At 44.3% G+C, this 13,714-nt stretch overlaps 1 protein-coding gene across 2 annotated transcripts in view; it reads left to right on the top strand.

Moving 5' to 3' along the window:
• tenm2 (teneurin transmembrane protein 2) overlaps positions 1–13,714 on the top strand; it is a 154,793-nt gene that overhangs the window by 113,072 nt on the left and 28,007 nt on the right. For both annotated transcript variants that reach the window (XM_040120615.1, XM_040120614.1), the window contains exons 6-10: positions 7,505–7,627; positions 8,814–9,019; positions 9,651–9,846; positions 11,651–11,752; positions 12,202–12,396. In XM_040120615.1, coding sequence (XP_039976549.1) covers positions 7,505–7,627; positions 8,814–9,019; positions 9,651–9,846; positions 11,651–11,752; positions 12,202–12,396 — 822 coding nt within the window. The remainder of the gene's footprint in view (positions 1–7,504; positions 7,628–8,813; positions 9,020–9,650; positions 9,847–11,650; positions 11,753–12,201; positions 12,397–13,714) is intronic.

Raw genomic sequence — 13,714 nt, forward strand, 5'->3', positions numbered from 1 at the left:
TGGACAGATTTCACACAAAAAACTCATACGTGCACAGTCACACACACACACACAGATACAGGCGTGCCCTTCACTGCAGTGGGTAAACTTGCTAGCGGGTGCTTGTGTCACCTTTGCAGGGGTGTTTTGTGTGAATGTGTGCGCATGTGTGATGGCTGAATTTGTCGTGCACAGTGGCATACTCCACATAGTATGTCACCACTGATGAATGAGGGCTCACACACACACACACACACACACACTCACACACACGCACGTATACATACACAGTGTATTTTTAGTATTTTTACCCTCAGCTCCTTGTTCTGTTGATTAAACAGACCCACACACACTGTCATCGACTGTGACCTTCATGCCTCTAAGCCGACCACTTTCCATCCATCATTGCTGTCTCACTGTTCCAGACTGATCACAATCGCTTACTGCCTATTCTTCCCGGTTATAAGTGTCTCACTTGAGTGCATCCATATCACTGTTCTTTAACATAATCACACGTTAATGATTTTTACTGCGAAAAAATATATAGCTTAAATATTCTAGGTAATATTCTAATCAAAGTGGCTTGCATTTTCTTAAAATCTGGAATATTTTTGTCATTTTATCAGGATTCAGGGAGATGCTGCACTGCTAAAGTAATCATTTAAAAGTTGGCAAAAATAAAAATGGTGGCCTTTTAGGACACCTGTCCCTAAAATATGTGTACAGGTCATTTTTTTTTGGCTTTTACATATTTCTACTCCCTTTTAAACCAGATTTTTTTCTAATTTGAGTCTACTCTAATGCACGCACCAAAATCAAAGAAAGAAAAGGGTGAATCCCTGTACACAAGTTTCAGTAATGGAACTTTGTCAGGCATTAAATCTACAGTGTGAGAAAACACATCTTTATAGTAAAGCCACAGGCTGTATGATAGCTGAATCTCAAACACCTGAACCAACCACTATATTATATTGATAAAAAACTTTTTTTTTTAGAGTTTACTGTAAACAAAGTCTTCTTGTGACATTGACAGCTTTGTACAGTGGTTTCCAACATTTTTTGCTTTTGACCCTGTGAAGCAAAGTAATGTCTACTCACACAAGTTGCCACAGGTTATGTGTCTGCAAGCATTTGCAAGCAGCTCAACCACAGTGATGTTCCATTATAGGATTGTTTAATTTTCATAGTTTTTAGATAAATGATGAGGGAAACTATTCATTAGTTCTCATGGAAAAAGGAAAGTCTAAAGCAAAGTTTAGAGATATATTTATATATTCTGGTTTTCTACCTTATCTTATCTTATCTTATCTTATCTTATCTTATCTTATCTTATCTTATCTTATCTTATCTTTATACAGTAAAACAGTATATGTATATCTTGCAACCCCCTTAGGGATTCCTGACCCTGAGTTTGTGAACCGCCATCTTATTACACTCTCCAGAAATAGAAAATGGAGAGAAATAGAGGGGGAAAATGCAAATGAGTTTCTGAGTACATGTCATATTAGTTGCCATTCATTGTTTTTTTTTAAGGATTTTCTCATTTTTGGCCCTTTAAAGTAAACCATTGTCAACATGGAGCCCTGTTACGTGTCCATTGGCTGCAAGCAGTTCAACCAAAGAGTGAAATACTTTTCTTGGATTTTTTCATTGCAATAGTTTTTAGATACCTGAAGAGATGACACTATTCTTTATGTCAAATTGAAAAGGCAAAATTTACACAAAAATCAGAAGTAATGGGATTTTGAAGCGGAAATATGATTGTGTATCTTCTTTCCTATCTTATTAATAATTTCTGGACCACCCAGATTTACCTGCTCCGACCCCCCGTTTGGGAACCACTGCCTTAGTACATGCTTGTGGCAATAGATAATGGAGAAAAAATGCAAATGAGCTGCTGATTATACGCCAAAGGTTTTTTTCATTTTTAATATAAGATTCTTTTATCATATTTTCTCCCCCATTTTAAAAGTTAACAAAATCACAGACTTTTTAAGTATAAAAAACAAAACTAGTGAGCCCTTGAGTATGTGGCCTGTCTGGTCGACTTGTGTCAGACCTGCAGGTATCACAAAGTGGCTGCTTTCCAAAGCCAACACCTTGACCCCAAAGTCCCCTCTCACTCTGCATGTGGCCTCCCTTCTGCTGATCCAAGGTGGAACAGCTAGAGGTCAGGATGCGTCGCTCATGCCAGTGTGTGTGTGTGTGTGTGTGTGTGTGTGTGTGTGTGTGTGTGTGTGTGTGTGTGTGTGTGTGTGTGTGTGTGTGTGTGTCTGTGTGTGTGTGTGTGTGTGTCTGTGTGTGTGTGTGTATGTCCATATACTTTTGGCGTGTATGTGTGTGCATGTGTGCGGAGGTGAAGGCACGGCCGGGCATATGGTGAATGCAGGAACCTGGGCATAAGGATCAGACGTGGAGCGTGTGTCCGTAGCAGCAGGGCCTGTCGTACTGATAAAGGTTGGGATCTTACCACACGCTGCCAGTCCAGGAAAAGGGCAGGGCATGGCCGGGACCAGGCACAAGGTGCTATACCATCTGCATCACAGGGATAAATGGGTCAGATGCGCTTGTCAGATAATACAAGGCAGGGGAAACACTTGTTCAGCCAGAATGTGGTGGTAACATGAATCTTCTTCCTTTGACTTTCTGTTAGTATAGCTGGAGTTTGTTGATGTGCTTTAGTGGAAATATTCCATGCCTTGATGTGTGCATGTGTGCCAGATTTTGCAGCCTCACTGACGTCATTGCTGAGCTTGGGTCATATTGCCTGCATTAGCTTGCATGGGCTCATTCCATTCATTTATTTCCCCAGTCATTTATTTACTAGTGTGGGTCTTATCTGGGGGCAATCGTTAGTCCAATTAGGCCCATGGTGCTTCACTAGTCCTGTGTTCAAAACAGGAGATGGATGAAGGTAAAGCGAAGGAAAGCGCTGTCCTGTCTTCTCCTCGCTCTGTCTCTCATTTTCTTTCAGTTTCTCTCTCTCCTGGCCTCCAGAATGTACTCTTTCTCCATCTTTCTTCCTCACTCATTCTCTCTTGGTCTCTGATCTGTGATAAGATAGCATAGTTCCTCATATCCTGTTTCTAATACAGATCGATGAGAGGGAAAGGACCGAGGTAGGAAGGGATGAGACGAGGCAGAGTGGGATGGGATGGAGAGGGGCGGGGGGGGGGTCAGGGTAGCGATATATGAAGAGGAAATGAGGATTCAGAAAGGAGGACATCACTCAGATTCACATCTCCTTTCAATCAGCCCATCATACACGCACATGCATGCATGCACACATGCACGTGGCTGTATCTGCGTCGGGCCCTCTCAATATTTCAGTGCCAATAAGAAAGCCATTTCAGCTGTGTGATTGAGTGAGTTGCCGCTTCTCTCCGCTAGACTCTGTTTTGCAGGTAGAAGCTGCGAGCAACTCGCATAACCTTTTGTGTTGCAGTCAATTACAGTTCAGTTGCATCAGCTGAGTGTGGAGGTCCCGTCGGGGGTTGCGATGTGTGCGCCAGCGTGCATGCGTGCTTGTTGTTAATACCATGCAGTTTTAAGCATGCATACACAGATACACGCACACACTCAGAGGCAGACAAATTGTGTCTCTCAGACTATATGACCCCCAAGGGCAGAAGCCAACCGCCGCCCCCGTCCCTCTGTCTGAGACTCTAAATGATCTCAGCAAGCAGCGCCTTCAACACTTAGCTGAGAGAGAAGGCTGCTTTATTTATAGACTACATAAGTGGATATTGTGTGGTAAATTCTAAGAAATATCCCAAATGGCCTGAATATTGAGAACCCGAGGCAGCACACTGTTCTTTCCTCAGTCTCTCCAATATTAGCACTGCACCCCTGTGCTGCGGAGATAGAGAGAAAGGTGCGAGTGATACAGGAGGAAACAGTGAAGGTGCAGTTTTCTCAGGTGGCTGCTTTTTGTTCACGTTTGTTTTGAACAACAAAATGTGCGTTGGCCTTCTAAATAGGGGCCTTGGCGAGGGGGGGGTTGGGAAAACGCTTCCTAAACCAATTAGCAGCCAAGCCAAGAATGGGGGGCTGGTCTCAGCAACAATTACCGCCCTAATTGAGGTCAGAGTTGTTAATTTAGTGGTGAATTAGAACAGTTAATATGCATTTACCAGGATGGCCAAGGGAGACGGCAAAGAAATGTGTATTGCCTATGTGGCCTGTGTGTGTGTGTGTGTGTGTGTGTGTGTGTGTGTGTGTGCGTGTGTGTGTGTGTGTGTGTGTGTGTGTGTGTGTGTGTGTGTGTGCGCGTGCGCATACAATTGTGCTTTTTGTGTTGTTTTAGTTGCACTGCAAGAGATTACATACCAAAACATGAACAAGGCCGTTCTCTGCCTCTGGTGCAATTAGGAGCACTTCAATTGGTTCAGTGGGAGATGCTGCCATTTAAATAGGCAATGATAAGGTTGAGTTGAGAAAGAAGAGGGTGAGAGACAGGAACAGAGAGGAGGAAAGAGGGGGATCTGAAAAGTTGGTACATGTTCCAGAGAACAGAATGATGATGATACAATATTTTCCATTGAGGGGACACTCAGTGCACAGTCTGCCACAAACTCACCTTTATCCATCTCCGCCTCTCTCTTTTTCCCCTCATGCAGAAAACCACCCTTTAACTGTGAGATGTGTAAATATTTCTCAAAACACAATTACTGTCAGAGTATGAATCACGAGCATCTTTTCTTACCCAACCAGTCAATGAATACAGGGCCACTCATCCCTTAATTCTTTCCTCCCCACTTGCTATCTTCCTCCCTTCCTCATTTCATCTATGGGTTCCCTTATTCATCTCTTCCTCTCTTCTCTGCAACATCATCTGTAGCCTGTTTTCCTGCTCTCTTTTTTTTGTATCCTTCAGGGATTTTATATGTTCTTTAATATTCTCTCAGTTCTCACTGTGCTCCAGTATTCTCTCTGTTCCTCTCCTCTCCTCTGCCGAGGTTCAGCCCGATTTCTCCAAGAGCTCCTGGCCACAACTCACTCTCGGGGCCTGGCCACCACCTCTTCCTTTTCATCTCCTTTGTCCCTCTGTCCATCAGTCCATGCTTCCCTCCCTTTTTTTTTGTCCCAGGATCACGTGTACCACTGCTGTTTCAGATGCTGTCTTTTGCAGATGATACCGGCAAGCACTTTGCCTGTCTGAATTATGCATCGAGATTACATAAAAACCTCATGAAGCAACTGATCTATTTTTAATCCAACTCGTTTGCTTGTTAAACCTGCTTCTCTGTGATCTTTCTGTGTCTGAGTACATGCTTATTTTTGCGTGTTTGTGTGTATGTTAAAATGAACGAGTGAGAAGACAGATTAAAAAGGAAAACACAGCCCAAGACGGACTATCTCTCCTGTTCTCCCCTTTTCTGTCAGTCGAATTCAATTCAAATAGGCTTTATTGGCATGGCATTTAGTAAACCTTCCAGTGCAGCTTGAAAACAGTAATTATGGCAATTATGATCTGAAAAGAAAATGCTTAAAATTATGGCAACACAAAGCTAAATACATCAATTTCAGCAGTTACATTTTGGCTAAAATTACACTCTAACAAAGTTCGAAGTGTTGTTAAAATGAGGGATGGTACTTGTGACTTTGCTGCAAAGAAACCTGTTGACAAAGCACTGGCTTTTGTGCTCCTGTCGCCAAGGAGTAAGAGTGCCATCTATTGGTCAACTTTTCACAACTGCCTACAGACAAGAAGATAAAAAAAACATAGGAGGAAACAAAAAAAAACTCATTTGGGAAAACTACACACGCGCACTGACCCCACACACACACAAGCACACACACCCACACAATGAACAGATATACACAACAAGCTAACTATGGGGCTGTCTGATGTGTTCCTGGGGATGACCTAGATTGAGAGCACCGTCACAATAGATTCTTGATTGCTTACTGTCTCCACCTGTTTCAATAGGTAATCTTTCTATCGACTGCTCACCTTGATACCATCTTTGCGTGTGCGTGCGCCTGCATGTGTGCGCGGATGCATGTCTGCGTTATCTACAAGGAAGGACAGTTAAAGATAAGAAGAAAAGGAGGAAGAAAAGAAGGGGAATTAAAGGGAAAAGATGGAGAGGAATGAAGGTCAGCGCGATGAGAGAGGAGAAGGCTAGAGGTGGATATAAGAGGAAACAGACAGGGGGGGGAGGACACTCTAGTCTCTCTCTCTCTCTCACTCTGCCCCCCACCCAACTCCCCCACTGTAAAATAAAAAAGAGCTGACAGCGGAGGCCGGGCAGCAGCCGAGGTGTCAGCGCTTTCCTTTGACCAGCTGTGTGTGTGTGTGTGTGTGTGTGTGTGTGTGTGTGTGTGTGTGTGTGTGTGTGTGTGTGCGTGCGTGTGCGTGCGTCTGTGTCTGTGGGGGGGGGCATAAAAAGGAGGAAACAAAGAAACAGAGGGAGTGGGAGAGAGATGGGTGAGAATGAGTCTGCCCGGGCAGCGAATCCTAAAGCTGCATTCCTTCTTCTGCAACTTTTACACTCATCCCTTGTGTGCGCAATCCCTGGGCAAGTGGAGATAGAATTTGACGAGAGGGAAATTGATTCCCCGGCTCCAGATGCAGGTGTTATAGGCTCATGTGGTGGAGATAAGGCCAACGATGAGAGGCATGCAATAACACCTACATAATGCATGTGTATTCTCGAAGCTCACATCACTATATTCATGTATGCATCCAACACTGCAGGTGCATTATGCCTTTTCTACAACATTTTTTAAAAAATTTAGAAGTGAACAAACAATGCATCTCCAGTTTTTCTACTCAGTAGAATGTTCAGAAGAGATTAAAACATCATTTACAAAACTGCAAACAAAAACTGTGTACTCTAAGGGAACGGACTGTTCAGTTTTTTTGTTCTGTTTGTTCTGTTTTTTTGGGGGGGGGTCGCGTTTGGCAGCAGGGCTAAGGAGGGAAGAGACGCGGTGAGAGTAAAGAGCTGACAAAGTGAAGCGAGTACACAGTCGAGCAATCTTATACCACCAGCACACAATAACACAACAGAGGACAAAAAGAAGAGAAGGGAAAGTCAGAGAGCGATCTCTTCTGAGAGCAATCTGTCCCTTGTTCTCTGCAAGAGGGTGTAAAAGCTTCCAAATAAAAGGAGGAGATGTTGTCAGGTTGAAAGCAGATTGTGAGAGGTTGAGGTAAAGAAAGATTTTTTTCTTTATGGTTTTTAATTGCCTGTTTTTTAATACTTGTCTCCTTTTTTGCTGTAGGTTACCTGCCACTTTGTTAACAGCGTGTTTGATTGATAAGACAAGTGTAAAAGCAAGGTTCTATAAAAGCTGCACTAGTTGCCGTATAAATGACAGGTCAGGTGTAGAGGGTTAGCCTCTTGTAATTCTTCGGCTTGATGAGCTTTCAAGTGTGGCTTCTTTTTTTTTTTTTTAAATCCCAGATCTATAGTCAAGCCACCATTCAAGTCATACTGTATGTCTTCTCTCACTCTTTCTCCCTCCCTCTCCTTCCTCCCCTTCCCTCTCTTTCTCTCCATCCCTTTGGGTGCAGCGATCAACTTGCTGGGTTTGACATGGCAGCTGAAGCCATCCGATGGCCCCGTGTTAAACAACGGACTGGGAGCTGGCTTGCCTGTCAACAGTGATGTGGCCACGCTGCCCTCTGGAGGCAGAGGTATGAACTACAGCACACACACCCCCACATTAGCGTCATTAAAAATCGTCTGTGTGGCAAAAGCGTGATGTAGGTTATCGCTTAGTGCCACAGAGCTTCGTTGTTTAAATGTTTAAAAACACATGAATGTGTATTAATCCGCAGATGAAAATAGTCCCTAACAGATGCACTATCTATTCCTAAAATAAATCTACATACTGTATTTTGATCAAGTTTTACAGATGTATGTCTTCAGTGGGAACAAACTGGTTTGAGGCTCAGTGCCACAGAGAAGAGAGTGAGAAAGTATTGGATGACAGACTAACACATTGTTGGATTTGTTGAAAGCAAGAAAAACAATAATCATGCCAGCCTTATTTTTTAAGGCCTTTAAATGCTGTTTCTGCTGTGTAACATACTAAAACAGTCCAACAGATTTTTTTGCACCCAAACACACTCACACCAACAAAAATATTTCCATAATACATGACACAGTACTAGCTGTTACATCAGCATGTGCTGTTTAACCGCTCGGCTGAGGTGTGTCAAGCTAGGTTTATCATCTCAGTCAGCAGCAAGGTAAAACAGCAACTGCATAACCCCCACCTCCCTTCTCTCTTTTAAGGTTTTCTATCTATTCTTCTTTCACTCGTTCGATATCGCTCTGTAATACACACAGCATGTACTATAGGTACATGTGGACGGCTGCCTCGTATCTGTATCCCGTATTGATGAGAGGACTGTTGTCATGTTCCCCAGGCATCTAGGCCAGACGCTGCCGTTGTTCTTCTCATTGTTACTTTTATTTCTTTGCTATTCTGCACACACAACACACGCACACGAGCTCTGCTGTTATATGGCTGACCTGATTGCAGGACGCCGTGTTGCATTGCCCGTCTCCACGTCTGCTTGGAAAGCTCTGCCCTGCAGTTCTATCAACTCTCTCATTTTAGCTCAGGCAACAGAGTCCCCAGTCCTGAAGGCTTTGATAGCAAGGCATCATTTTGCATCCCACCATCACATGTAACAACACTCACACAACTGTGTGCGCACAGTTTGCAGAGTTAATGGTACTCATCCTCTACTATTCAATGACCATGAATTTTTGTAGTAGATTATTTCCAGTAAACTGTGATGATTAACTATTGACTCTGACAATCGATGCCTATAATCACAGATTATGCAGTTTCTTTTCCCCTTGCTCCAGGTCCGTGGGCGGGCCGAAACAGCAGTATAGACACAGGCAACATTGAGGTTGGGAGGCGGGTGACCCAAGAAGTCCCTTCAGGGGTGTTTTGGAGGTCTCTGCTCCACCTCAGCCAACCCCAGTTCCTCAAGTTCAACATCTCCCTGGGCAAGGACGCCCTGTTTGGAGTCTACATTCGCAAGGGCCTGCCCCCATCACACGCACAGGTAAAATCTGGCAAGTGCAAGCAAAGTCTGGATTCTAAACCTTCGGGGGAATGGGCTAATCACAGAATTATTGTTTTATTCATTAGTAGCCCTTTATCTTCCTATTGATCAGCTAAGATGAAGAACACATTTTTTAAAAATGTGCTTGTGTCATGGGATGTCTTAAAATTCATTTGTGATTCATTATACAGTAATAGTTGTTTGAAAAAACTAATTTGGGCTCAGATTTACACTTAATTAAATTTCACAGTAATGTAACTTTTACTGCCTCTTATTAATTAGAAACTACTCAATTAACAGCAGATTTGATTTGCAGAATAGGATAATTGCTTCCAGATAACTGTTTCACTGCCTGACCTGAGCTGGTAAAGCTCAGGCTACAGTGCTACAGTGAAAACACTAGCAATGTTTTCAGAGAGAATGACAGCATTCAAGGATCTCTCTGTTGCTTTCTTCATGCCTCCCTGGCAATTTCCAGCCACGCTTACCTCCTTCCCAATCTTGCATATACCACTATGGGTCATTTTTCACAGTCTAAGAAAGTGCCACCGCAGCAATTCATAGATGAATCACGGATTTCATACTCACATTCTCAATTCCATTCAACTTTCTCTCACTCTTTCTCCTACAGTATGACTATATGGAGCGCCTGGATGGGAAGGAGAAGTGGAGCGTGGTGGAGTCTCCGCGGGAGAGGAGGAGCATCCAGACTGTGGTCCTCAATGAGGCAGTGTTTGTCCAGTACCTGGACGCCGGTGCCTGGCACCTGGCCTTCTACAACGACGGTCGGGAGAGAGAGACAGTTTCCTTCAGCACAAACATCATGGGTGAGATGGGGTCAGAAGCTGTAGGTGTGGGTGAAGAGAGGGAAAGGCAGTTTGGGGGGTAAAATGGGATTAAGCACCTGCGTTCAGAAGATGGAAAGTTTAGGGAGACCACACTATTCGCCACCAGTGGCACTGATTTAAGAGTACTGCACTGATTTAGCATTGCACTCCGATAACACTGTAGGAAACAAAATGGACAGTGTAAAAGAAGGATCAAAATCAATTCCATGCACCCACAGTGCAACTATATATTCACATATGCCAAAGTATCCCACAAGGATACCTGTAAACAGACTTTAATGCACAAATTCGGTGGAGTTCCCTTTTAAGAGGAACATATTATTTACGTCAAAGATTTTTCCCCTGACTTGACAAAGACTTTACACGTTCACAGGATGCAAAAACTAACCAGCAGCATGTGCACAATGTTGCCGCTAGCAACACAACTAAAGCAACACTGTTAAGTAAGGAGGACTAACCGCTTAGTGAGTTAAAAAAAAATTTGCTAAAATTTGGTAAGACAAATGGATGGTGTACATTCGAAAACAAAACACAGCTTATTGTATCAGAGAGTTTAGAATCATTTCCATGGTGTATACGCATGTGTCAGGAGGAAAAATCAGTCACTGCACCAGATCGAAAACAGGAATATATCCAAATAAAACACTGCAGCAACCCTGTAAATTGGATGTTTTTAGGACCTGGTAGGGCACCCCAAATCATTTCAATTGTGTTGGAAGCACAAGTGTTAGAACAAGGGGGGTGGATAGAAAGAGTCAAGTAGATTGAAAGAATCCTTCACTGTCAGTATCTGGCGGTAGAGCTTTCAGCAGTAGGAGTGGTGGAGAGGAGAGGCAGAGGCTACAAGGGCAGAATTAGAGTGAGTAGTGAGAGGGGGAGCTGGAGGAAAGACATAATGGTGGGGGCATAGCCAGAATGGAGTGAAGTGAGGTAAAGCATGGGAGGAGGAGGCGCTGAAGAGGGGAGTGAAAGGGAGTGTGGCATTTAGGTAGGAGGGAGACAAGGGGCTGAGAATTTGGGGGGAAATGGTTGAGGACAGAGGAAGAGGGAGGGATTGTTAGAGAGGGAGGCAATGTGGATAGGCTGAGTAAAGATTTGAAGAGAAATGGAAGCTGGTGAAAGCATGAGGGAAGGAGGAAGTGATGGATAAAAGCCCAAAATGCCTCCTAACATTTAGCCACGCCCCTGTTTTCTCCCCACCAAACTGTTCTCGTTTTATAAGTGGGTTAAGAGGCACTAGAAGGTGGATAGAGTACTAAAGTCATACAAGCAGAAAAACACACTCCAGCTAATATCTGTCTACTTGCACGAAACAACCACACCTGGATGAAGTATTGATGACGTTGGTGGGAGCAGAGTCAGGAGTAAACAACCAAATCAAGAATGCCAGAATGTAGAGAAGAGGAGCAGAAGGGCTCGAGGATGTTGGTGAAAAGCAGGGAAATACTCTCATTTTCTGATACAGTGTTCGGAGGTTTGTTGGATGGGCAATGATACCGTCTCGAGGAATGGCCGATTCAAAATGCGCTCTCCCCACACTATGAAAAATGCACTGAAAAGGAATGCATGGACTCTTGGAGGAGGGCATTTGCTTTTGATGTCTGTGTGACTTTGAGATTCAGTGCCTTGACTTGATTTGTAGTTCTTAAAGAATGAATGGTGCCGATGATATAATCGAACGCTTTGATGCTTGCCATCAGACTCTCTCACCCCTCCTCTCCCCTCTTTCTCTCTCTCTCTCTCTCTCTCTCTCTCTCTCTGTCTCACTTTGTCTTCTTAACAGATTCAGTGCAAGAGTGCCCGCGCAATTGCCATGGCAACGGAGAGTGTAATTCTGGCGTGTGCCACTGCTTCCCCGGATTCCACGGCATGGACTGCTCCAAAGGTATTAGGTGCTTACAAATGTGTTTGGAAAATTCTGTTGTTTCCGCCATCTGATAAGCCGAGCAGGTACATTTCCGCTCCATACAGAAAGTAGAGCGGTTTAAGAGCAGTAGGATGGCATGTGGCCTTAGGTGCAGCTGAGACAAGATGACTGATGATGAATGGCGGCTCCCCAAGCTGACGCCTCCTTGGCACTGTGCTCACCTGGGATAGAGAGCTTTGATGAATAGTTTAGTTATCTCTGCCTGTAATTACTCTTCATGTCATCGCCACTCTCCAGCCCCTTAACCACTCTATTCACCCTCCTGCATGGCGAAGTTTCGGTGGGTGTAGGTGGGCAGCATGGCTTTTCCCTGCTTTGAGAGTCTCTAAAAAGCCTGCTAATCATTTTTCGTTTTTCAAGCAAAGGGTTTGATCTCTCCCCCTTACCCCCTTTCTCCCTTCCTCCAGCGGCGTGCCCAGTGCTGTGCAGCGGCAATGGCCAATACGACAAGGGCTCCTGCGTGTGTTACAGTGGCTGGAAGGGGCCCGAGTGCGATGTCCCCGTCACGCAGTGCATCGACCCTCTTTGCAGCGGCCACGGCACCTGCACTGACGGCAACTGCGTGTGCTCCATCGGCTACAAAGGGCAAAACTGTGCAGAGGGTGAGAGCAGATGAGTTAATGGTGTAGTGGTCCCCAAGGATGTATGATGGTTTAATGTGCATCTGTTTTCTTCTACCTGCAAATGTGGGTTTCAGCATGTACGAGTGATTATTTTGAAAGAAAGATTAATGTTTTCAGTACAATGACCACATATCACACATTCACAAACATACACGGACACTCCCTTCTAACCCCAGTTAGACAGCTCATCATAGCATAATCTTATCCTGAGTGAGTGTCTGCCGTTTCTTCCATATATAAAGATAAAGCATGATGCCGGAGCCAAACACATCAGAGATTTTATTAAGGGATGAAATCGCTTCTATTGATCCTTGTTAAGAAGGATCAGCACGCCACATTCTTGGTCGTCAGAAAGATTGAAAGCAAGAGAGAAAGAGAGAGAGGGATAAGAGATAGGGGGGAGTCTGGGCAGCAGTGAGAGGTGAATATGTATGGAAAAAGAGAGAAAAAAGAGTCGTGCAGCATGCCAAGGATTAAGAAACAGAAAAGGAAGAAAGGAGTGGAGTGATAGAAAGATGTCAAGACACAGGGCCAGAGAACAAGGTCAGCATTTTCTCTCCTGCTCCTCATGGTTTTTCCCTCCATCTCCCTGTCATCCAATTTTTTTCCCCTTGTCCTCTGGTCTCAAATCTGATATTCATCACAGCAGAGTCCCTCAAACAATTTACCTGGAGTGCCAGCGACATGAAAATCAATAGCTCTGATCTGCCGTTTCTGCCAGGCAAACAGAAATGGGGGGCCGAGGTTATGTGCGAGCGCATGCTTTTATGAACGTGTGTGTCCAAAAGGTGCGGTGGGGTCAATCATGCCTGAGGATGTGTGTGTGTGTGGGGGGGGGGGCAGGAGGGGGTGAGAGAGGTGTCAGACAAAGAGGACGAGGCGAAAGAGAGAGAGAGAGAGAAAGGGAGAAGAGGCTAGATGACGGGTGGGTAGGCGCTTTGCCAGGAGGAGGTAATTTGTCAAATTGGTTTTCACTCACTGCTCGGACTCAGAGCTGCCTGTCAACCTGGCAGCCTGACAGTGTCAGATTCTCCCCCGTGTATTAGCACATACACACACATACACATACTCATATACACATACTCATATACACAGGCAAATGCTCACGCTGAATAATGTGTCAGTGAGGCTCGCTCCTCTTTCAGAGTGGAACACATTTGCTGCTATGCCCCAATTATAGACTCAGCTATTCATTATTGTGTGCTTTAATTGCCTTAGTAATATGTCTGGTAATATTTTCTTTTATTTCATTATCTTTTCATGTACACAAAGAATGAAAATATGTCCTCTGTCACAT

Source organism: Xiphias gladius, chromosome 23, assembly GCF_016859285.1.
Source record: "Xiphias gladius isolate SHS-SW01 ecotype Sanya breed wild chromosome 23, ASM1685928v1, whole genome shotgun sequence".
Taxonomy (NCBI): Eukaryota; Metazoa; Chordata; class Actinopteri; order Istiophoriformes; family Xiphiidae; genus Xiphias; species Xiphias gladius.